This window comes from Melanerpes formicivorus, unplaced genomic scaffold (genome assembly GCF_026170545.1).
Source record: "Melanerpes formicivorus ecotype bairdi unplaced genomic scaffold, bMelFor1.0.p_v2 SCAF_98, whole genome shotgun sequence".
Lineage (NCBI taxonomy): Eukaryota > Metazoa > Chordata > Aves > Piciformes > Picidae > Melanerpes > Melanerpes formicivorus.
Genome location: NW_027142450.1, coordinates 2,002,095 through 2,026,861, shown reverse-complemented (window position 1 = coordinate 2,026,861; position 24,767 = coordinate 2,002,095). Strand labels below are relative to the sequence as shown.

General features: G+C 47.7%; 2 protein-coding genes across 6 annotated transcripts in view; one reads left to right on the top strand and one right to left on the bottom strand.

The window, feature by feature from the left end:
- SEC31B (SEC31 homolog B, COPII coat complex component) overlaps positions 1-6,425 on the top strand; it is a 35,260-nt gene extending 28,835 nt beyond the window's left edge. For all 4 annotated transcript variants that reach the window (XM_068166194.1, XM_068166191.1, XM_068166193.1 and 1 more), the window contains 5 exons: positions 797-852; positions 2,094-2,240; positions 2,627-2,743; positions 3,822-3,893; positions 4,606-6,425. In XM_068166194.1, the coding sequence (XP_068022295.1) occupies positions 797-852; positions 2,094-2,240; positions 2,627-2,743; positions 3,822-3,893; positions 4,606-4,785 (572 nt within the window). In that variant the 3' untranslated portion in view covers positions 4,786-6,425. The remainder of the gene's footprint in view (positions 1-796; positions 853-2,093; positions 2,241-2,626; positions 2,744-3,821; positions 3,894-4,605) is intronic.
- A 3,795-nt stretch (positions 6,426-10,220) lies between these two features.
- On the bottom strand, positions 10,221-24,047 carry WNT8B (Wnt family member 8B). 2 transcript variants are annotated; one of them, XM_068166146.1, is made up of 6 exons: positions 23,733-24,047; positions 17,521-17,554; positions 16,137-16,275; positions 14,643-14,768; positions 12,521-12,663; positions 10,221-12,102 (listed from the first exon to the last, which is right to left on the bottom strand). In XM_068166146.1, exons 1-6 carry the CDS (start codon positions 23,789-23,791, stop codon positions 11,545-11,547), a joined length of 1,059 nt encoding a protein of 352 aa, XP_068022247.1. In that variant the 5' UTR covers positions 23,792-24,047; the 3' UTR covers positions 10,221-11,544. The 2 variants fall into 2 exon arrangements, with proteins under 2 accessions (XP_068022247.1, XP_068022246.1); XM_068166145.1 differs by lacking the exon at positions 23,733-24,047 and having other exon boundaries at positions 17,521-17,587.
- Positions 24,048-24,767: the final 720 nt, after the last annotated feature.

The following is a 24,767-nucleotide window of genomic DNA, read 5'->3' as shown; positions in this document are numbered from 1 at the left end:
TTGCAAAATGCAGTGTGGTCACAAGTCTGTCATGTTATCTGATGGATTTTTAACTACCTGGAAGAAGGTTAGAGCCTGGATACCACAGAAGCATCTGCTGAGACACCACTCTGCTCCCAGGGCATTTACTAGTTAAGTCTGTTACCTCCTGTTTGGGAAGCAAGCAAATTTTGCTAAGCTTTGGTTATGAATACAGTTTTAGAAGGAGAAAATTCAACCCACCCTAACTCTTCCCCTGTTCATCACAGCAATTTACATGTTTCTGCACTGCCATGAGGCACTCCTGCGAGTGTTGGAGAGAAGCCCTCTGTCAAGCATTACATAGCCCTTGCTGTGGTATCACAGCACTAGAGTCGGTGTTTGGAGAATCCCAGAAACTCCCTGAACTCTGATGTGCACACACATGCAGGTCTCAACCAAAGCTCAGGCCTGATGCTGAGGCCGACCTTTACAGTCCATGCAGAAAGCTTCAGGTAGATGCACAAAATCTTTCTGTGTAGGAGTGGGTATGTGCCAGTTCAGTCTCATCAGACATCACCTCGTGAAGCCTGTGCACATACTTCTTTGCTAAGAATGTAATTAAGAAAGGAAAAGGGAAGCAAAAGGCAGTTCTTTGGGACCATGAGCTGGGCCTGCAGTTCCTTGGTTGAAATGGCTTGAAGGTGCAGTGATGAAGGAATTGGAGCCACAGTCCCTTTTGCTGAGGGAAGTTCCAAACTATGTAAGCAACTATGAATTGTTGCTGTGGTCACCTTCTCAAAGTCTGACACTTGTGCCTTGTCTCTTCTTCTGGCAGCTCAGGAATCTTGGACTGATCCCTCTGCTGTAAGAGGAGGCCCTCAGAAGAAAAAGGTAAGCTTTCAGCTGCCTGTGTCAGTTGTCTTTTAGCCAGGGAGGTTCATGAAACAGACACATCCATGTAAATGCTCCCTGTCACACTCAACAGTCTAGACATTCCATGTTGGTCTGTCTACTTATGCACTGTGTGCATATCTAGGACTGGAACCTAAGTCGTCTTGACCCTTTGCCATCCAAACTAGCATGCTGTTCTTCAGGGTGGCTGTTTTGTATCATGATTATCATCTGTGATGCTGCATCTTCTGTCATACTACCCAGGCTGACTACAGGCACTTGTTGCTAGAAGTAAGGATTTAATCTTATCCCCTTGCCCATACACTTTTGATAGGGGCTGGGAAGATTGGTGTCACTTCACACCTGACAGCTGGGGGCAGTATTTCCTCTCAGCACAGTGAGACCCACAGTCATTTTCCTCAGCTGTTGATACCAACTGTTAGGGCACTTCTGCTGCAAGAAGTTGGGACAGGTATAGCTGTGAGCTACTCTGCTACTCTCTGCCTTGTGATTACACTGGAGCATGTGTGAGCTGAGCTCTTCTGCAGAAAAATGCTCTCAGTACCCCATTTCTATCACTGCTTTCTATTGGCAGGTGTGACAAGAAGCTCTTTTGGCATCATTCCCACCCCCTACTCCTCTTCTGTAGCTTGGAATAGACTTCTCGCCCTTTTTCTGGCAACGTAGCTGGGAACCTGCTTCAGGCTGTGCTCACTACAACAGGATTAGCCTCTTGTTAAAGCCATCTCCTTTTGATCTAGCCCCGTCGAAGTGAATCTGTCCTGACTCTCTGGCTTAGCAGGGGCACGGTGAAGTGTTTGCAAGAGGATTCTCTCCCCATGTCGTGGGATTTTACCCAACACTTGCACTGTTGACACTTTGCTGCTACTAATCTCTACATTCAGGACTCGTGCCGTCGCAGAGCCAAGGCGGCTTTCTGAGGACCGTTGCTTTCAGGGGCAACAGATCTTGTCTGAACAATTCCAGAGGAGTTTTCTTGCTGATGCTTTGACTGTTCATCTAGGATGCAAGAGGAAGGGCCCCACGCTTTGAGTCAGGGAGCTAAAAGAATAGGGATGTGTCACACATCTCCTTGAGAACTGGGCACTCTGAAAGTTAGAAAGGAATTTGAATTTGACTGTGGAGTGTAACCAGCCCTCCTTCCTTGGACTTGTTTTTCTTGATTCTATTTTTTTTAACCTTTTTTTTTTTTAATTTGGGTTGTTTCTTTTTGCTCACAGTTGCCTGAGAAATTTACTCCTCTAGCCCCTATCACAGCTCCAGTAATGAGTCCACCATCTGAGCCTCAAAGGATCCATCCTCAGCTGTCTAGGTTGCAAGAATCTGGCCAGTCACCCCCAGGAGCACCCAAGGAAGACAGCCTGCAGGTACTCAGGGACAGTGAGACATTCCCCAGCCAGTCTACTTGACTCCTTGTCAACTAAAAAAACTACTCAGCTTTAAAACAACTCAGCTTTTGACATTCTCATTACTTGACAGCCACAGGGCTTATGGTGCTCCATAGCCCTTGTAAGACATCTCTGCCTCAGTATACAGGTACAGCTGGGAGAGAGGGAGGGAGGCCAGGCAGACTTATCAACCTGCTGTAAGTTGGGCCTGAAGATACACCACAGTCTGAAGATGAGACTCTAACTCTCTGCTTCCAGATATTCTCTGGATTTGCAAAGGACTGAAATTCTTTCTGTTCAGGAGGGGCATCTGCAAGCCTTTCATGCTCCTGTTGCATTCATTCAGCTGCTTCTCTTTCTGTCAGTATCACCAGCTACCTGTGGAGAGGGTTGAGAGGAAGGAGGTGCCCCCTGAGCACCAGGCTCTGAAGGACACATTTGAAGGTTTGGTGCAACGCTGCTCTGCTGTCGCCACTGATCCAGTAAGTCGTCCCTTCTCAGATCTTTGGCTTGTTTTCCCCTCTTAGATGTTTGACTGGTGTTTCTTTCTTTTGGTTGGGAAAAGAGAAGCAGAGTCTTCTCCCTGTGACCAAGTTAATCTCCATTTGCCTTCTTCCTTTAGGGCTTAGGCCTGCCCATCTCTTGGGAACTGAGATGCATTCTGTAGCATTTATTCACTATTCCTCATTGCCTGTCTGGAGCAATGGTTCTGTTCTCCTGGCTTTTGTCTCTGACTAAAGAAGAAAAGACACAGCTAATTCATCTTCCTTTTTCACTAGCTTGATCTGTAGATACTTCTTGCATAGATGGCATTAGCAGCTATCATCAGAGCTCTGTGTTTTCTGAGAGTGCAGTGTAGCAATTTCTGGGAGATAAGCTGAAGGCTCCCTCTATGGACAGAAAGCCTGTTGATTTGGGCTTAAATACTTGACTGACATGGAGGATGAAGAGCTGGGTTGGTACAGCAGTGCAATGTGCCTGAGCATCTAAGACTCACAGGTCTGTCCCAGCATTTTCCAGAGACAGGCATTTTTAGCCACAGTATAATTTACCTGAGTGAATTATCCAAGATAGGGTTATTGGGATCAGTTCCAAAAGAGCTTCAGTATTCAGGCTTATTCCTTGGTGGTTACCTAGAATGGGAAGGATATTCCCTCTTTCCCTTAAGGAGACTGGGAACAAGTTGTTGCTTAGGTCAGACAGGGTGAGGCTGTCTAAATGCCCCATGGGTCAACCAGTGGATGTTCCTTAAGCTTTGGAAGTCATCACTGTCCTGTGGTCTGCAAGCATTGTCAGAAAGGAGGGAAGTCTACACTGGGAGATGGGAAAGAGGGCCAGTCCAGCTTCCTGCCTTGCAGAGAGAATGTGTACATGTTTGCATGCACAGTGAGGGCATGGCTGGCTTGTGTTGCTGTCCCTGGCTGGCACAGGCCAAGATGCTGCTGAGTTGTAAGGTATTGTGGGTAGAACAGAGGAGGGGAGGGACTGAGCAAGAACAATGTGGTTCTGGGAGAGGTGGCTTTGAAGCTCAAAAGAGTTAGCACTGCCTGTTTCCTTCAGAAAACCCGAAGGAAGTTGGAAGATGCATTGCAGCGGTTGGAGTGTTTGTACGAGAAGCTCCGCGAGCAGGCAGTAAGTAGATGTCACCATTCCTTGTGGTCCAGATGGCTTCCTGATTCCACTTTTGCACTGGGTTGTGGGCCTTCCTTTCTGTCCCAGTGTCACCAACACATGCCCACTTGAGAAAGGGAAGTGGCAGATGGCTGGATTCAATGCACCTTGAGTACCTTGATTCCAGCCAACCTTATCTCTTCTTCTTAATGTTGGCCCAGACATAGTGTAAGGAAAAGCTGGAGAGGCATTTGCAGAATGCTTTTACCCTCAGGAGGTATGCTGGCATATGGACAGGTTCCAACTGGGAAAGGACAATTGGGGGTAGATGCTAAGTATGAACATAGTGTTATCTCTGGCTTAGAAAACTCAGAAGCTAATACAAATTGCTAAAGGGTTATCTATCAAGGGAAAAATCCTTTTAACATACACCCTTACCTGGAGTATCCATATTAGGCTTGAACAGAGACAGGGTTCTGTGCTCAGATATTCAATTAATGCTGAAATGTCATTACTTGGGACCTGTATTCACTGTTACCTAGCCTGGGTATTAGATTAATGTTTGTTGTAGGCTGAGAAATGGAGAGGGGAAGCAGGCTATCCATTCTGACAGTGCTTGAATGTGCAAGTGTGCTTGGATAGGGTGTGGTGGACAGGAGGAAGGGGTGTGGTGGGAGGGGGTTCTGTGTTGTAGTGCTAAGTATGCTGACTCATTTCTGCTCCCTCCCCACAGCTCTCTCCAGCCATCCTCATGGGTCTTCATGAAATTGCCCGCTGCGTTGAGGCTAGGAACTATCAACAGGGTCTCCTGGTTCACACCCAAGTGGTGAGCAGCAGTAGTTTCAGTGAGGTGTCCGGTTTCATGCCCATCCTGAAAGTCCTCATGACGATTGCTGCCAAGCTGAATGTGTGAAGTGTGGGGCAGCTGTAACAGTGCCCACGAAGAGCTGATGGACTCCCTCAACCGGAATGTGCTGCAGGTTGTGGACTCTTCTGTCTCTGGAGAAATATGTCTGTGGCAGTGTCTTGAACTGTGATGGGCAAATACACCTGGCCTCATCCACTCTCCAGACAGCGCACTGGTGCCTGGAACTCCTGGAGATTTCTTTCTCTTGTGTTTCTTACTAATCTGAGGCTGCTTCCCAGCCCAGGGATCTCAATTTCAGGCTGTTCAGGCTGTACAGAGATCTTATCTCTTCCCTGTATCCCCAGCACAAAGGAGAAATTCCTTCCCTCCATCTGGCATTCTTATTTTTTTAGGAGACAAACAGGGCTGGCACCTGCAGTGCCATCAGACAGGAGAGACACAGGCCCTATTCCCTACTGCAATGTAAACTGCCAGAATGATAACGGGGCTCCCTTGGTAGCTGGGGTATCCCTGCTCTGATGGGATGCAGTTAAGTATCTGTCCTCTGGTTCCTCCTTTCTGTTCATTCTCGTCCTCAACTCGCCTTCCCACCCCTCTGCACTCATATCCTGCAATAACTAGGGCTATTATCCCTGGCTAGCTTTGGTTCTCTCACTCTTCATCACCCAGCCCTCTTGTTTCACAGTCAACTTCCCCGTTCATCCTATATTCCCCTCTCTTATGTCTTTTCTCCCATAAGCTGTAGGCTTTAGCCCTTTTATATTTCATGATCAGGGCTGATTCCCCTTCCAGCTCCTAGGACTTTTGCATTCAGGAATGCTAGCAGGTTTGACTGCTCTGTGTGAGGCTCCCCACAGCCGATTGCATTCTGGTTTTGGGCTAAAAGCCACCCCCTCTGGCTCCTGGCCTTTTTCATTTCCTTTATGTTAGCACAGTTGACCTTTTGTCCACTAGTGTCATGTGAGGGCTTTCCTCATTGAGCTTTTCAAACAGTCAAGGGGCTTTAAGAGAAACAGAGATGCTCGGGTTCCGTAAAGAATCCCCTCAAGCTACTCTGACCAGTCCAGACATGAGCAGGAAACAGCTCTTTGCCCCTAGTATATTAATTCTCTCTACAGTAACACATAGAAAGGTAGTTCTCAAAGACCCCTGGGCACTGTGGTGGTAAGAATATGCTGCAGGAGGTGATGCTGCCAGGTTGAGGATATGGCTGTGCTGAGGCTTTTCATTACTGTGGCATTTTCTCTGGGGTAAAATAGGTGAGTGAAGTGTATCTGTCCTGAGGAAGAAGTCTGGGAAGGCAGATGGGATTTTAGGGCACATCTCTGTGTGTGTCTTCCCCCCTCTTCCTCTCGCCTTCCTCTCTTTCACACTAACAAGGCAGTGTGATCCTTGGGCCCTGTCTGGGAGCAAGACTTCTTTCCAACTTTTGGCTGCAGACAGACCCTGCTTCCGATACTTGCTGCTTGAGTGATGATGCCATTGTGAGCCTCTGGTTCAGTGACTTACACAGATCAGTCTGCTCTACCATGAGACACAGGAGGGAGGAGAATCAGAAGTGAGGGAGAGGACATGTCTCATTCTCTCCTTTCCAGGTCAAAGTGCCTCCTCGTTGCTGCTGTGTTGTTTCTATTGCTGCGGTTTGATGCACTGAGAAATAAAAGCTGTGTTTTGTGGTGCTGCTAGCTTTTTTCTGTTGGCTTGTCACCTCTGGCTACAGGGGACTTCCCTCAATCTGCAGGGCCACCCACTGAGAGCCAAGTTGTCAGCTTTGGTGAGGGGGGCAATTGAGAACAGGGGGGACAAACCCAATTCTGGACTCCACTGGTATGGGCAGCAACTGTCCTGGTGTAGTAAGACCTCAGGTTTTACCCACTCTAGAAGACTGCAGGGTCAGAGAACTGATCTTCTCCAGATCCTCTGCCTCAGTTGTGACTGTTTTTCTGCACCAAATGCAAGAAGATCCCTAGGATGGCTGAGGTTCTCATGGGGAATTACAGCAGTGTTGGTAATTTCACACTTGACATTGGGAGCTGGAAGTAAGTCAGCAAGCCCTTGGTGAAATTGTCAGTGTGAATTGTCAGTTCTTACCATTAGTTAATAACTTCTCAACCTGTTAGCTTTTAAGGGGGTAAGAAGACTGAAGTAAAACATGGGTACTGATATAAAGTTAGGAAGGAAGCAAAACAGCTTCTGCAAAAAGCCTGATGTAATACCCAAAAATGGTTCACTTTTGCTGTCAGCTGACTAGCTGGTCTGTATATGTACAGACCAGCCAGTCAGCACACATGGAACTCTGAAATACACAGGACTCTGTTACCAGGCACAGGGTTGGGGAACTTGGGAGGAAGTAAAGGTTGTGAAAGATTGTTTGGATGGGGAAGATTGTTGCTGGGAAGGGGCCAGTGTTTATGAGAGTTCTGGGGTGTTACAAGCACAGTATACACACTTGTGGAAAACCAGCCTTTGTTAGTTCTGATGCTGGTAGAGGCAAACACCAAGTGCAGGACAGTCTTGCAGGGCTTTTGCAGCTCAGTCTAGGCACAGTTAGCAACCAGTTTGGCCTTCCAGCTGTCCATCATCGTGGAGAAATGCAAACTGATTTTCAGAGGCAGCACTTGTACGGCTTCAGAAAGGGTCATAACATGAGTAGGCAGGTAAGCGCCAGAGGCATTTCCTCAGTGAGTATATAAGGAAAGTCTTAGCTTTCTGAGAGAATTTAACATACCTGCTGTTTCTTAGATTCTACCTTTCTGGATCCAGTTACAGTACCTTGTGCAGTCCAGCCTCTTTCTTAACTCAGACCACTTCTACCACTGAGAAATGGGCACATATTTTCCATGTATTTCTCAAGATGCGTTTTGACCTTCATTCCCTCCAGCACACACAGCTCCCACTACCCATGGACTTGTGCAGAGACTGTTTATCTTGTCTTTGCTATGAGTCCTTCCTGCTTGTCCTGTTGCCCTGTTGTCCCACTGTTGCTCAGTTTTGCTTCAATTTTACCCCAGTGAGCACCATCCCTAAAAACTCTTGGTAGGGAAACCAGGCAGGTGGAAGTGAGGTGACCCACTTCATGGTCTTTGAGAGGCTTGTGGTGGAAGGCCTACCTCTGGGGCCCTGGTGTGATGTGTGTCTATGTATGTATATATATACACACACATACCTGTACAAGGCCCACTAGGAAGTGTGTATCCATTTACAGCACTATCTCTGCTGGCTGGTAACAGCTTCTGGTCTATGGACAGTGGCTCCTCCGCATTACCTCCTCCAATACGAGCACATGCTACCACAGCATCCCTGCACCACTTGACAGAGAAAACATTTTCTGTTGAGTGAAAAGGTCTCCGGGTTGACAAAGAATTTAGGGGAGCTGTAGGAAAGGATCTCTGGGCAGAGGGAATAGAGCTCTAATCCTGTTGCAGATAACATCATGTCTGCAGGCTAGGTTTGTGTGTGTTTGGGGGAGCTGGAGGGGCAGAGATTGTTAGGCAGTATTTGTTTGTAAAGCCACTTGCTCTGAAGATAATGCTTGCACTAACTTCTATTGAAGGAGCAGTGTGAGTCCCCACAAAGTCCTTTCCCAAAGTGTCTTTGAAGCTAAGAACCCATTGAAAGGAAGAAAGGCCAAGAGAGGGGATTAGTTTGTTCAGCAGCTGTGAATTTCAGTGGGAGGCTGATGAACTCCAAAGTCTTTGTTGAGATTTTTTTTGTAAGGAGCCCTGCTGGAGGGAGAGACCCACACGGGGGCCGTGGCCTTAGACAAGAAGGAATCCGAAGCGGCAGGGAGCTGTAAACGGGCCACAAGGACTTTTCCCAAACACTTTTCGGAAAAGGTGTTGTGAAGAGAGCGGAGGGGGATTAGCATGTGAAATGACACTTTCCATTGACTCCACAGAGGGGAGGGGAAAAGGGCTGGCTGGCTGATTTATTAACATTTTGTTCCCTTCTCTATTCTGCTCCCTCTGCAGCCCCCTCCCCTTGCTCCCCTCCTCCCTGATCCCTCTAAAGAGATTTGGATTGGAAAAGGGAGCGGGGGGCTGCCTGTTTGTGTGTCATCTGGGCGAAGGTGACCACCTGGGAAGCTGAATGTAAATATTTCTCCTCTGAGGAATGCGCCTTCATTAAACCGAAATGAATACATGGAAGCATCCAATCCTGCCGCACAATGGCAGCAGAGCCTTTACCGCCAAGGGTTCCTTGCGCCGGGGAGGGGGACCCCTCCGCCCCGACCTGCTGCTGAGGTCAGCACATTTTGCAGCTGTGGTGTCGCCATTTTCTCCCAGCAAACGAAGCATGGGGGGGGGGGGGGGGGGGGGGGGAATGGTAGTGGGGGCGGACACACTCATGCTTGTAATACTCTCTTCGTGTCCCCTTCAACAGGCATCATTGTGCCCAGAGGGCACATCCCGGGCTGTGCCACGGCCTTCACAGGGCAGCCATGTAGGGGAGGGATGGGGTAGCTCAGATTGCCATGTGCTAAGGAGGGGGAAGGAAATAGGGAATAGCTTCCACATCATCTTTTCTTATGTCTCCAGCTGGCTGTGGAATCAGGGCCACAGAGGGACAAGAGGTTAGATGCTGTCCTCTTTGCTTGCAGTGATTCTCAAGCCAGTCTGTGCTTTCCTTGCTGGGTGAGAGGCCCTTGCCACCTTTTTGCCCAAGGATGCGTTCCCATCCCAGGGACACTGAGGGACTGCTGACAGAGATGTAAGGGAGTCCAAGGGCAGGGGCACTGTATTAACAACTATTATTGCACAAACAGCCGGTGGCTTGTGTGTGAAGTGGAAGTGCTTCAGGTTTCCCTGAAAATGGTCCAAGATGATCAGGGGTTTTGCGCTTTTTGAAGAGCCAGATTAGTGTAACACAAATGCTCTTACTCTGGTGAGGCCTCAGCTTCCCCTAGGTCCAAATTCTCACCCTCAACAAAGTAGTCCTAGGATCAAGGGGGGGGGGGGTATTTGGTTACTAAGAGACACAGAGAGAGTGTGGAGTATCTTCAGTGTATCATCTCTGAAGTAGATAATGCAGTCTCTCTCACCTCCCCTCTCACCCTTGTGGCAGCTGCATTGCATGTGGATGCAACCCGAAATGAATACATAGAATAAACCAGGTTGGAAGAGACCTTCAAGATCATCACGTCCAACCCACCTAAACAACTAACCCATGGCACCAAGCACCCTATCAAGTCTCCTCCTGAAAACCTCCAACGACGGCGACTTCACCACCTCCCCAGGCAGCCCATTCCAATGGGCAATGGGCATAAAATCTGAGAGCAGGGCCTTTCACCTGCTAGTAGGGACCAAGGTTGTGCTGCATGGAGGTAACTGGTCAGCCCTTATGCTTAACAGATGGGTAAGCATCTGTGTTTTAGTCTCCAGCACTGTAACTACATGCAATTGTATGAAAAATACCCACCCAACTACTCAGACACAACAGCATTTTGCAAGCACTTGGCTACTGCTTTATTGCATTGGCTATTGGTTTACAAATATTGGCTACAAGACAGGTCTAATGGCCAGTAACTTAGTTCTGCTGGCTTCTCATCTGGCTAAAGGGCATTTCAAACAGCAAAGTAGACAATAACCTCAGAGTTCAGGGGAGATCACTGTGATGGTGCAGTGAGCTTCCCCCAGGAAGCAGCTGATGGCTTCTTCCCTGCCTAGCCCAACTGCAGTAAGGGAACAGATGCATCAACCAAATCTTCCTGCTGCTTGCTTAGCCCATAGAATATATACAATAAGCAGTAGAGGAAAATCTTATGTATACACCACAGTAACTGTGCAATAAATTAAACTTCAAAGTGCTTCACTTTCCTATTTACAATACCATTAAATAGTAACCAAGGTTATTTTCTCAAACTAGGAGGAAGTGTGTAATTAGTTAGCTGACAGGTTAAGAGTGCTTGGCAAGTACACCAGGAGGTGGGGAATGGGCTTGGCTGGCAGCTCCACTCTGGTGAGAGATTTGGGAGGAAAGAGGGTCCTAGTAAGTGTGAGGGCATCTTTATGGCATCAGTCAAAGGCTTTGGCAGGGATACTGGGGTGGAAAGGGAGATCAGACCTGCATGATTACAAAATACAGAGAATGTGTGTAAAAAGCAAGTGATGGGACTACTCTTTTGAACAGCTGTTTGATGGGCAAGTCAAGCAGCAGCTTCAGTCTTGCTCCTGCCACCTCAAATGCAAAGTAAAGCACTAGAGAGCTTAGCAAAGCTGTCAAAGGATGAGAAGTGATGCTGCATGGTGGCTTGCTGCAGGAAGAAGTCACATGCCTTTTCTATTCCCTCATAGTGTAAGGCTTAATAAAAGGTAGTAACTATTTTTACTGCCCCTATTTTTTTTAGGTACTAGAAGCCTCTTCTGTTTTAGGGATTACCACTCTGAATTGCCCATCTCTGGTGGTGTCATCTCAGCTTCCTTGTGTTTTCTTAAGTGTTGATCTCATTTACTCAAAAGCTTAGAGCAGGTGCTTGTTTGAGGAACAGACTAACTCAAAACAGCAGGAGCCACCAAGACTACTGGCATGTTCAGTGGTAAAACCATCACCACTGGATAGAGCAACTGAGTTGAAGGGACCAAATCTCATCTTGTCTTCTGACACCAGAAGTCATCACCCACTGCAGTAAGGGGAAATGCCTTATATGGCCAAGACCTAGGGGCTTGTGCAAGTTTTTTTTGCCTTGCCCAAGACACAGTGAAGGAGCACTGGGAATGCAATAAAACTAAGCCAAAGGGCAATGGTGCCAGGGGCTGATGGGGAGGGCAGGAGAGGAGAGGGGCAGACAGGAGAAAGAGAGGCAAGTCAGAGCTTTCTCTTGAGTTTGCGGCTGGCTCCGCCACCCCCGCTCCGCTCGCGCTTCTCCTTGCGGACGCAGAAGTACTTGGTGACCCTTTTGCGGCACTGCTCACAGCGCACAGCGCAGCACCAGTGGAACTTGCAGTTGCAGCTGGACACCATCTCAGCTCGCCTCTCCTCCACCGCCAGCCCACAGTCCCCGCACAACCGCCGGCAGCTCCGCTTCTCCCACTTGCTGAGTGCCTTGCCCCTCTTCAGGCACTCCCTGCCCTCTGTGCCCAGCAGCCCCAGTGTCTTGTTCTCCAGGCAGTAGTCAGGAGAGTCTTCTAAATGGACCAGCTCCTTCTTGGAGATGGAGCTGAAGGTCTCAGCAATGGCACCCCGACTGGCAGCACTGTTCCCTGCTCCCTGCAGCAAGTCCACCTTCAGGGCTTTGTGGTATCTCTCCTTGAGGTAAGTGCCCACCTCCCGAAACTCAGGCAGCTGTAGCCAGCAGGTCTGCGTTGTGCAGCTCCCTGACACACCATGGCATTTGCAAGTCCGCTTCATGGTCCCTTTCACGGCCTACAGGGTGAGGAGAGAGAAAGGATTCAGGAACGAGCCCAGAGGTGTCATTCCTGTATAGCGGTGCAAGGAGAAACATGGCTCCAGGCCTGTGGAGGGGGTTTTCCAACAATGCTCCCTACACAGTGGTCCTGCCCAGAGCTTGCTGGCTTAAAGCTTGCAGTTTTGCTTCTCCCTTACTTGAACTGGGAGAAAGAGGACAGCAAAAAGCCATTAGCAGTATAATCACAGAAGAATTTCTACCTTAGAACAAACACCACGCATCACATCAATACTGCTTCCATATCCTCCTCCTCAGCAAGGTAGTTGTTTCTTCTGGACATGTGCTCTCAGCCACAGCAAGTGGAGATTCTCCACGGTGAATGGCCAGAGCCAATCTGGTATGTGCTGTCAGGTCTGGAGGGAGAGAGTGGCTTACCTTTCTACCTGCCTCATTGTTATGCAGGTTCATAGCAGCTCTGGCATCTTGTCCAGTCTCAAGGGCATCCACGAACTGCTTGGAAATGGCTTCCCCAAAGCCCACATTGTCGCTGCAGCCTCCCCACAGCCAGCCTTGCCCCCCTAGGATAGGAGATGAGATATGTGCTGTCAGGGAACTAGCCCCTCACCTGCCTGGCTTGTGGCTCTGGGGCCAAGAAAGGGTCTCAGAAGAGATGGGATCGAGCAGAGGCTGTGGGGCAAATTTAGCCTTTTGCCTCATGATGCTCCACAATTCCCTTCCTTTGGGCTCATGCCAGGCAGCAAAGGGGTATATCTTGTGTGGCAGTTCCAGGAATTTCCAGGCTTTCTACATTAATTCTCATTTTCACATATAAGGCTTTGGGTCTGTAATCACCTTCTCTCAAATCCTGACTTGAATTGATTCACAAGGATGGCATCTTGCTAACATAGATTAGCAGGCTGGTGCATACATCCTGTTCAGAAGGAGCATATTCCCCTCTTTCAGGCAACAGCCCAAGCCTGGCATGCCCATATTGAGGAGGCACTCTTTTTGGTACACTCAGAATCCTAGGAGCATGTTTGGCCTCTCAGAATGTTCTGCGTTCCCAATCATCATAAAGAAACAAAGGAATCAGCACAGAACTGGGAAACTACACAGAAAGATGTGAGGGGTACTTTCCTTAACTACATGGGAGCTCAATAGCTTAGCTCAGTTGACTGGAAACATATCATGCACTTTGCTTCTTTTCCTCCTAGAGAAAAATACACATTCTTTATGAAGATTTGAAATCTGGAACTTTCTGACCCTTAAATACCTGTGCAGTGCATCTTTGTAGTTGCTTAATGGCCTTGTGCTTCTACTGAAAGGCCTGGCCCTTGCCTGGACTTCCTCAAAAACATCATGTCCCCTCTCTCAGGGAAAGGCAGGAGTGTCTCATGAGAGGTGGGCAATTGCAGTAGATGATGAAGTCCAAATCAAGAACTGGGACCAAAGGGAGAACACAACGTTCACCAACTTGGATTCATCACAACAGCATTTAGAATTGAATCACACTGTTCAGGGCAAGGCCAAAAGTTTCCTTTGCCTTTCAAGGTTTTAAGTTCACAGTGGAAAATTTTCGTGGAAAACAGGCAGGTTTTGAGGGAAGGAAGTGGAGCATGACTAACTTAATTTTCCAGAGGACATAAAGTTTGGTGTGCCCAAAGTCTTGCTTTGCTAAAGATGGACTATGCCATGCCTTGGACATGTAAGAAGCAGTGGCTGGTTTAAAAAAACTATTAGCCAATACAGCAAATTATTAAATATTGGATACTCCAGAGGTCTGTCAGAACTGCCAGGCACTGACTGCCCAGTGTGGCTGGGTGGGAAATGACTTTTAAAAGATTTTGGTAATTTGAAATTTGACCTCTTTCCATTCAAAACAAAAGACTGAAATGTCAATGTTTTCCATGGAAGCTGAGTGGAGAGCTTGGAGCAGTACAGCCAGGGGCTCCCCACCCAGGGCTACTTAGCAGCTGCAGGCCTGGGTACCACTGCAACAACAATGGGGTGAAGACTGTGTGCTGCCACAGCAGTTCTCCTGGTTGTGGTCTCATGTGCCTGCTATGCTGACAAACACTGGAAGGGTCTATGAATGCCACTCTGCTTTCCCTCCTAATGATTCTGCTCTGTGATCACTCTGATCCTACAGACACTGGGAGCCTCAAGGTCCCTGGTCAGCACTGCTCTAACCAGACCTGCCTGTTACGTGCATGGTATCAGATCCTCTCCTCTGCCTGTATGATACAGCTATTCCCTCCATCAGCTTAAACAGAGTTTTCTTGATTCAAACCAGGGAAACTGCAACCCTCTTCTTTCCTGCTCATTTAAAAAGTAATGGAAAACCTCAACAGCTTGACCTCGGCTGGTGTAAACTGGGGGAGGACTCATTAGCTTCCATAGGAGCTACTTTGGTTTGAGCCAGGTACAGCTCTGCTCTCTGCACTATTTCCAGATACAGGGCCCAGGAGAAGGAGTTGTTTCTGCAGGCCTCAGGAGAGAAGAGCTGTCTCCTGCTGCCTGGGAAGTGAGAGAGGGATGTCAGCTCATCTCTCTTTACCCAGCTGTCCGTTGCGGGAGTCGTCACAGCCACAGTTGTCAAAATCCCCCAGGCTGCAGTTCCGGGTCAGCGTGTACATGACACCTGCAGAGCTGATGGCATGGACAAAAGCGGTTTCTCTGTTTGCTGTCAAGTGGGAATACAAGGAAAGCAGATGTGATGAAGATTTCATGGCAAGGCCAGTGTTAGAAATTACTCCTACCTTGCAGAGGACTGTGTATGAAGAGATCTGCAATGGGCAGTGATTTGTGGGGTGAAGAGGAGACTTTACATGTCAGATTAGCTTAGTTTTGGTTTGAACTGCATGAAGACCAAAGCTCCCAAATCAGTCTGATTCATGCTGTTTTCAAAAGTGTGGATGAGTTTAGCACTTGGCTGTCCTTGTGGGAGCTCAGCTGTGGGGATACTACACAGGCATGTCCCCTACGTCTCACTGTCACACCCCAGAGGAGAGGGGGCCCTCTCCAAGGATCACAGCCTCCTTCAACCTTACCTTCTGCTGGACACTGTCCAGGCCTCAGAGCAGTGACCATACCTACCACCAGGATCAGTGTGGTGATCACCAGCTGACTTCCCCGAGCCTTTGGCTTTTGTTTGATACCAGTAAGGTCTGTATACAAGCAGATAAGCTTGACAGGAAAAATTCAGGGGCCTGTTCCCAGTCCCAGAGTGTTACTTTGCTCTGCAGTTGCCTCCTCAAGGCCCCACTTTGAAACCTCTGTCCACTTCTGTCTGGGATTCTGGTCCCTCACCTGCTGCCACTCCCCACCAGAGGCCTGAGACTCTCCTCCATACCCAAGTTCTATCAGTACAGAGCAGTTACGAGCTTGGCCCAGAGTCATACATGTGTCTAAAGGACCAGATATAAATGGAAACATTTGCTGGTACCTGCAAACAGAGAAGGAATGGGAAACAATGAGGATGACCACAGCATAATATGCTATGCCTGCAGTGGCATATGTCATGGATGCTGGATTTCTGACCAAGGTAATTCTGACCTCTAGATGCTGGGGGAAGACTTTTCTCCTGCCTCTTGATCAGAGCACAATCACTGATGAACTCTTTCCTGCTCCATTTAGCCATAGCCCTCTGCTTGCCACCCCACCACCCCACATTGGTTCTTAGCCTTCCTGGGATGCCCTGATGAGAGACTCCACCTAGGCATGGTGTGTCCAGTAGCCCATGACAGATTGGGAGCCACTTGTGTGAGGGTTGGTGGGGCAATTCTTTGCTGCACAACCTGGGCGTTGGTGAGTCCAGAGGTGATTGCTGGCATTGTGAAGCTGCCTTGTCTTGAAGCTAGATCCCAGCATGTGTCCGGGAGCTGATGGGTGAGGGAGCTTCTTGGAAAGATCCCTCTGAGACATTCCTGGGAGAGGCACATCTCAGGTGGGAATGGGGAAGAAAAGAGGGCACTTAGGAAGAGAGGAGGAGCCTATGGGCTCTAACTTGTAGCAAGGGGGCCCCAATAGTGATATCCAGGGCTTTCCTTACCACTACGCAGACCGCCGTGGCTGGAGAGCTGCAGTGCTCTCTCCGGGCAGTTCCAGCGGTCCCAGGCAAACTGGAACTTGCACTCCTCAATGCCACTCTGTGCCCCCGCTGCAACGCTGCTGGAGTAGATGAGATAAGCCTAGGAGCAGAGCAGTGAGTCAGGAGTGGGAATGGAGTGTGTCCTGCTTCAGCCCTCCCCATCATTAACTTCCAAATCTGAGTTAGGACATGCTGGCCAGCATGCAGAGACAGCCCTGTGGATGACACTGGGTCCCAGGGCTACCCCCAGGGTCCACGAGAGTCACTCAGCAGCTCTGATATCCATTGCAGGCAGTGCAAAGGTGCTGCAGCCCCAGCTGCTTCCTATGCAGCAGTGGGGATGATGCAGGTGTAGATTTCCCACCCTGTGCTGCATATTGTGGGCCCTGCTGCTTTGGGGTCTAGAAAGCTGCAGAAGCACAGTGCAAACAGCAGGAATAACATGGCTTCAGGGTCCCTGGGAGGCTGGCATTCAACTGAAAATAACTTTCATGCTATCTCACAGAGTCAAGAGGTGCAGAGATGAGGAGACCTTTCAGGCCCAGCTCCCCTGGAGAGTGGAGCTCACCAGCAGCAGCAGCAGCAGCAAATGCATTTTCTGCTGTGCTGGGTCAGCCTGAGCCTCCCACAGGGAGAAGGCTGAGCTGCTGGCTGTTAGCCATGTTAGGAGATGTGCCAGCCAGCCACTGCAATGGAGAACCCCTTATGTCTCCAGTACGAGAGGAAGCAGAGACTTCTCTTCAGAGACCAGGGAGCTCCCCTGCCCCTGGGGGACACTCAGGTCTCTGAGGCAAGGTTGCTTCACGATAGCACTGAGATGTAGGAAGAGCTAAACAGACTTGGCGATGTTACTGGGAATAGCCAGAACAAAAATAGATGGTCCTGGATAGGAAAAAAAGCCTTTGAAGGGGGTGAAAAGAGGCAAGGAATCAAAGGTACTGAATTAGGTACTGGCAATTCCAGTTGTGCTCCTCAGGGAAGTGTGGTTTTCAGGGCCTAAAGAAAGTACCTTTCCAACTAGATGAATATAGGTCCTGATGCTAAGTTGATCATCAGGAGACAATAGCTGACAGGTGAGAGCCTCAGGTGGTGCCAGTGGACAAAACTCCAAAATCTGGCCCCAAACAGTTTTCAAGAACCCTAGGCCAGCTTTGCTCAGGGTTGACACAGCCCAAGGAGATGCAGCTCATAGCTGGCCATTCCTGGTCCTCCTCTGCCTCATTGCTGGAATCCTGGGGATGAGGGGGCCTCTGGCCAAGGCTGGACAGAGAGGAGTGGGAAGGAGTAGCCCCTCCCTCCCTAGGTTTAGTGGAATCAGGACAGAGATCAAAAGGATTTCTCTTACCTTGGGGCCCGTCATCAGGAAATTATTCACTGACCTGGAAGACAGAGACAGTGTCAGTGGGGAGGGGTTGATGGCAGAGAGGCCTGGGGAATGCCTGGCATCCCAGGGCTCCCTTCTCACCCCCTGCAGCCTGCCTGTCTCCTGGCTGCAGCCACCTTTGGTCTCTTCCCCTTGTTGTTCCCTGTGAGTCAGGATGGTGCCTTCTCCTTCCCCCCCATCCTGCTCTCTCACCCAGGATGTACTGAAATGCAACCCTCTCACTGCTCCCTCATTTTTCTTTCCTCTTCACAGCTTCCCTTCATAACAATCCTCCTATTTTTTAAGTATTTTCCTGTTGCCCCAGTTGTGCTTTTTACCTCACCAAACCACTGCTTGGCTTAACTCAAAGTAGTGCTGTGTCTAGCCCCACAAGCACGACCATATCCCAGCACTACTCTCCCTGCACCACCAAGCCAAGGGAAGTAGGAGGTCACACCACTGCTCTTTCGCAGTGTGTATCACAACAGCATCTCCCCATATTCTGCTCCCTTGTTTTCCTGCAGTGCCATCTCTGGTCACACACCCTCGCTTCTTAGTCACATTATGGTGATGAGCACAAACACGCTTGTCCTCCTGCACAGGGTGGGTATGGGGGCATGAAGGTGCTCTGAACCAGAATTAAACATTCTGGTGTTGCCATTGAAGCTGTAAAGGGCCACAAGGCAGCATAGCCAGTCCCCATCCTTCTCCCCAGGCAGGGGTTTGCAGAGCAGAACTGATGCTGACTGGTCCAAGCTTCTTTCTCCAGCAAGAAAACTGTTTCAGTGAAAATGCTCAGTGTTAGGACTCTGTGTGGTGCAGTGACCACTGTTAGAAATGTGGAGGATCGCTGGGTGAATCTAGCTTAGCTGTGTTATGGCAGAAAGGACTGAGGCTTTAAAAAGGCCCAAGAACCAAACCCAAATATCCCTAGCCAGGAATGAAACAAGAAAAGGGAGGTTTCTCCTGCAAATACCTCATTCCAGTATCTCCAGGTGTGCAAAACAGCTCTCATCACTTCTGGTGAGTCTCCTGGACAACTAACCCGCCAACACCCAGCACTTCAGAGAAGTGAGTGAGTGCTGTTATCCCCAGGGGAAGACACTGAGGCCAGAGAAGTGCAATGAGTAGGTTGAGACTTCTCAGTGAGTGATCAGGAAAATGCTACAGCATGTATCGAGAGAAAGTGTGCGCTTCAGCTTCTTCTTGAGATGATGTTCTGCTTCAAATACTGGATGTCTCTCAGTGGAGAGTGCTTTTACTTTCCAGCTAGCCCTGTCAGAGCCTTAACCCACACTGTCCTTTCAGCGCAGCAGCAAGGTCCATTCTGCAGATGAGCTACCTGGCATGCACTGATGCTTGCTGCTTTTCTAGCTCCTCTCCATTCCCTGAAAATCCCAGTAGCTGGGCAGACAGTGGCTGGATGCAGGGAAGAAAGGCACAGGTTAGGGTATGGGTTTTGCCTCCTGTGTGTTTTCAGACAATGCTATTTGGAGCCACAGGTACCTCTGGTATGGAAGAGAAAGGCACAGTCCTGTTGTGCTATAAATCCAGCAGAGAGGGTATGATGGTATCTCAGGGTGGGCGCAAGTACAGGCAGAAGCAGGCACTGCTGCCCTAAACTGAGGGACAAAGTGTAGTCGTGCAGCAGCCCTGCTGCGGACATGGGGGCAGACAGGGCAGCAGAACTGGTGCCCAGACATCAGACACGTAAGAGATTTAGAGAGGATGTTTCTCTGCCATGGAAAACTGCTCTGTGGTCAGCAAGCCTGTTTCACCTTTGCTAGAACTGCCCTCACAGAGATCTTCTTTGAGATACGTCACAAGAAATTTGATTTTGCTGTTACTGACAGTTTAGAAAGAGTTGAGAGAACTAGTTTGCTAAGTTTCACTCTGGCAGGTCTACTGTTGGGATTATTTTTGTTTTGTTTTGGGTGGGAATGTGCCCATATTGATGAAGCCTGCTTTGGGAAAGATTCCTCTGGGTCAAAATAGGAGAGAGGGGGCTGTGTCAGGGCATTACAAGAGCAGGAGATCCTTTCCCTTTGTTCCAGGCCTGGGATTCAGACCCGACTGTGCTCCAGCCCCCATGAGTACTTTAGCATGAAATTGATGGCTGTTCTGCAGAGGAATTTTCCTTTGGGAACTGCTTCTGCATTGTACGGCTAATTAAATATTTCCTGGGACTTGGAGAGACGGCATCTGTAGCCAAGTGATTAGAGCACTGGGTGACCTGAATCACACAGGGCCATGAACCTGGGGCTATTCAGGCTGTGTAAGCTCCATGGGTCCCCATCCTAATGCAACTGGATAGCAGCATGAACAACTTGTTTTTCCATCTGGTTTCCCTCCTGTCCTTTGCCTTGACCTCAAGCGCTTTGCTATGGGGACCACACTCAGGATGGTGTCACTATGAATCTGAGCCCCTAGGTGCAGCTGTGAGAAAACTTTGGTAAAGTGCCCTGGTGTAGGCAAAATCTAGAGAACTGCAAGCCCTCTCATATTGCTTTTGTGGCCAAAGCAAGAGATACATCCCATCTTCATTGCTTCCAACCTGGGCAGGAAAAAATAAATTTGCAGTGTATAAGAACGGTTTGCTTCAAACCTTTGCCAGCCATGTCTTGAATTAGGAACATCTTGAATCAGGAGCAGTTGCAAGGGTGATTTTAGGAGGACAGTAACGCACGAATCCAGGATTTAAGGCAACCCAGCCTGTTAGCAGGTGTCAGTTGACATAACTGCATTGAAGCAGAGGATCTGGTCTTCGTGGGATAAACCTCAAGGTTCACAGAAAGGTCATGTTCAGGATATGCCAATTCACCGTCTGCAGCTGAGCAAATGGTACAGTAGCAATTTCCCAGCAGGGTATTCTAAACATTTTTATTAAGTTGGAGAGAGAAAAGGCATTTCCCTGAGCTCTCTGATCAACAGGCAGGCACGCTGCTGGGCGGGTTTGTGGGACTTAGACAAGTGAAGGATTCATTTACACTGGTATACTTGACCCCCCACATTTAACTCTTGCAGCTGCAAGTAGATTCAGAAGAAGGGGAGACAGGACTGTCATGTGGCTGGAGGCTAGCTGAAATTTTTCTTATTTGTGCTGCAAGGGAAGGAAATACAATAATGGAGACAAAATCCATGCACTCTCTCTTTACTTGTATGATCTGGCTAAGAGAAATGCATCTCTATTCTGAATACAGTCTCCAGCAGGGAGCAATTACCACACTTGTTCCACACATGTAGTGCAATATTGATAATACCACTAGAGTCATCTCTGTGCTGCAAATAGGAATCACTATGAAAATGAATCTGTCTTCTTTTTTGTCTCTGTACTGTGATTGTAATGGATTTATTTCCGCTATTTTCCACACCACGTTAAAGGAAAGCAAAATGTAGTCCTAAACAAACTAGCTAGCTGCATCCACAACGGGTGTAAACCAGACCAATTCCCGTGACTTCAGTGTCACCACACTGATTTAAAACCTTTTGAAACCACACACATGAGAGGAAATTATTTCTCTTCTCTGAGAAAGCTTACAGGGCTTCTAGCTGTGTAACCCTCTTTCCCTCCACCTTCAAACTACAGAATGACACTGCACAGACTGAAACAGAGCACAGAGGGACCTCAGCAGGTAGAGAGAGGACTCCCAATGAGTTCTTCAGCCCTCTTCCCAGCCCACGTAGGGCTGTTGGCAGTGCATGCTGCTTCCCTCACGATGACTCTAGGAATTCAGGTAAAAACCAAATGTAGGGCAAGTGATTTTCATTGCATCCAATATTAGGAAATTGTCTCGAAGGTAGCGAATACCTGTGCAGGAATTCTGTCACTGTTTTATTGAACCCAAAAGCAAATAACCTGGCCAAACAGATGCACCATTATACTTTACACATACCAAACACTAAGAAGCCTTTGCCAATTTCTGCTCAGTTACAATTTAATCAGTAACAGCATCCTACTTCTCAGTTTAATATGCCTTATCAAATCTGCCATTAAAGTATTCGTTTGCTATCACCTATTCATGCTACTGTGCTGCTGGTTCAGCTCTTAAAAAAATTATAAAGCTGTAAAGCTGTATTTAGGTCTTTACTTTTGCTATTTGAATACAGAAAATTGATACTTTTCACTTTGGATCTGAATGTTGCGCTCAAGTACAAGCTTTCTCAAGTTATTAGAAAGCCAGACACTGGAAACTAAAGGCAAAATTGCACAGCCAAAGTGTTAAAACAAAAATTCAAAATTTAGAAATAAGCTGCTGCATTAGAGAGTGTTATATTATTCTCACAAGATAAGAGATTGGGAGGCAACTCAAGAATTTTTGGAGCTTTTTTTTTGTTTTTTTTTTTTCTTCTCTCTGTTTTGTTGTATTTGTTTGGGTTTTAGTTCCTAAATCCAACCCTCATATTTTGAAACACACAACCTAGCTGACACAGCAGAATCTAATCCATACTCAGCGGAGGGAAGTGACCATATAGATATAAAAATAACTGTTGTTCATCTATATTATGTTGTCCCCTACCTCCCAGATCTTATGACTGAATCACAAGAAAAGAAGAATCTTGTTGCACTTTAAGCTAATGGATCCGATACGAAGGACCAGCAAAAATTGCAGGCAGGATTATTGTACAATTCTCATGAACCTTGCTTTCTCCTCATCAGGAGTTAAGGGACAGTGTGTGCACTATGCTAATTTTGAGTAAGTTTACCATTTTCCTTTCTCTCTGGAAATCATGATCTACTAGCAACATTCAGAGAGAAGTGGGGCTATCTCGAGCTGTAAACTTTTCTCCTGACAGGCAGAGAGAGAATTTAGACATTCAACTTCTGCTGCAAATACCTGGGATTTCTCTATTTAACTCTACTTTGTCCTCAGAAATTTCTCCCCTTCAAACTGTTAATGTAAAATGCCTTTTTTTTTTTTTTTTTTTAATCCTTTAATGTATCCTAAGCCTGTTTATACTGAGGAAGGTATGAGACATATACAGGTAGAGCAGAAAAAGAAAAATAAAAGCAGCATGAGTACTTGCCCAGCCTCTCCGCATAACGCACACTGCTCTTGTTCCAGAAGGGACACTTAGCTTGAGTTTGCTACTGTGTAACACTTAGACATATACAAATTGTTGCCCATTCTTTTAATGGAGTGGAAAATCTCTGAAATACCATAAATTTCACTCCCAACCTAACGGCAATGAGTTTTTCTTTCTGTAATTTTGATTCCTTCATCCATGGTAATAACCCTCAGGATCTTCTCTGGGGGCGGAAGGGGATTTTAGTAACTGAATCGGAAAAGACTTTCCTTGCTGTGAGAGATAAGTCTGTAATCCACTGACCAGATTCCTCATGGTATCACAGAACTGGAGAACAATATTTGAGTAGTCAGTAAAAATCACATAGGAAAAAAGTCCCTATAGAGCCAGGCCATTTGAGTCCATCCCACTTTGGGAATGAGATAGATACACTCCGCAAGACAAGAGATTTGATGCAAGTGTACTCTCCTGTTCACCTCTATCAAACATGTCTGGAAATAAATGTAAAACTAGGCTTAAGACAAAACAGGAGGCCTGTAAGAGATGACTACAGGACTGACAGGACCCAAATGGTTGGGAACCAAGCTATAACAATTTCTGTACCAATAGCTTCTCCCCAGGAAATCTTAATACATGCATTTCAGACATATATTTTTACCCTGTGCCTGCCAAGGAGCCTGAGTCTCAGGCTGCTCCTCTAGAGTGATGCTCCTGTGGATCTAACTCACCCCTGCTGTCTCTGAGCTCTTAATCAGGGACTGTCTTCTTCAGGGAGTGCAAGAGAAGCCCCACTTGATTTGATTAAGACAAGCTGACTGTGAGCCTTGAAAAACAGAAATCCTTGACTTTCCTGTTGCATTATCTTCCCAGTTAGAAGTGAGACTGAATCCAATGCATCCACTGTCCTCTATTCTACCTTACTCCAGCTCAAGATTTGGCTGTGTAGCTAGTTATTGTTAGGAGGTGCAGGGGAAAAAGACATCTTTCTTAGATCAAATCTCTCTGCCAATGAGTGTGCTGGTACTTAGTTAAATATCTGGTCCCATTAAAGACCATAGCTGAGCTAAGTGGGAAAGAGGGGGCACTTAGGAAAGTGGAGAGGAATTTCTTTAGGGTGTCCGGGAAGAGCACCTGCCTGTGGCACAGACTGAGATGCTCTTGATACTCACCAGGCACAGCAGGATTGGAAGAAGGGAGTGAGGAAGAAGATGCCCAGATAAGGGTCCATGTGAAATATAAAATCCAAATAAAGAGAGAGAAAGGAGATCCTCAAAAAAAAAAAAAAAAAAAAAAAGGGAAAAAAAAAAAGAAGCTTGGGTACCACCACGAGCAAAGGAAAGAAAAAAGGGGGGGAAAAGAAAAAACCAAAAAAATAAACACAACAAAATTAGGGAAGGGATGGAGTTATTTTCCACCCGGCGGTCCTGGTGTGATGAAGAGGTGCATGCCCCCTGAATCCCAACTTCTGCAAAGGGTAACCAATCCTAAAGTAAGAGCTAAAGGGGGTTGGTGAAATGGAGCCACAGAACTTCCTAAGAAGAGATTATCTACTTAATGAAAGATTTTTTTTTCCCTAAGTCCTTCAGCCAATCAGGATTCAAGTGCCAGAGAGAGATTGAACTGATGAAAAGAACACCCCAGGTTCCTTGAAGACAAATGCACCACGAAAGGGATAAGAGGGAGGGAAAGGAGAAAGAAAGGAAAAAAAAAAAAGAGAGAGAGGAGAGAGAGGGATAAAGAAAGACACAGAGACACAGCAAATCCCTTAAAGTAATCACTAGATTCAATCTCCACCAGCACTGCCCTGCAAAGGCAACTGGAAGGGCTGCTTTTGATGTGCCTTCAACTCCGCCTGCCTTGGAGACATCGCTGGGTCCGGAGTGCACTGAGTGCTTTGGGGTGGAGGGTTTGGGCTGCCTGTGCTTGCTGCTTGGAGGCCATGCAGTCTGCTTCAGGGAGAAGGCTGGAAAACAGATATGTGAACATATGCCTCAGTTTCCCCCAGGAGTTCAAGAGAGATTAGGACCAGTGGTGACCTGTTCTTTCTTCCCATCTCCTGTCTGCAACATACCACTCTCAGCCCAAGAGAAAGGCCTCTGACTAACCCTTCCTATTGCCCCTTAGGTTTTTGCTTTGGGGATTTCCCATTAAGTCTATGGGAGAATATCTTCAGTTTGAAAAGGTGAGTAGTCCCTGAGTGAGGG

Bases quoted from the DNA above. Each gene is read 5' to 3' on its own strand.
- WNT8B (XM_068166146.1), bottom strand. From the start codon at position 23,791: ATGGACCCTTATCTGGGCATCTTCTTCCTCACTCCCTTCTTCCAATCC. The intron at 16,276-17,520 runs GTAAGAGAAATC...CTCTGCTCCTAG, and splicing joins TCCTGATGACGGGCCCCAAG to GCTTATCTCATCTACTCCAG. The intron at 12,664-14,642 runs GTAAAGAGAGAT...CTCCTATCCTAG, and splicing joins CTCCCGCAACGGACAGCTGG to GGGGGCAAGGCTGGCTGTGG.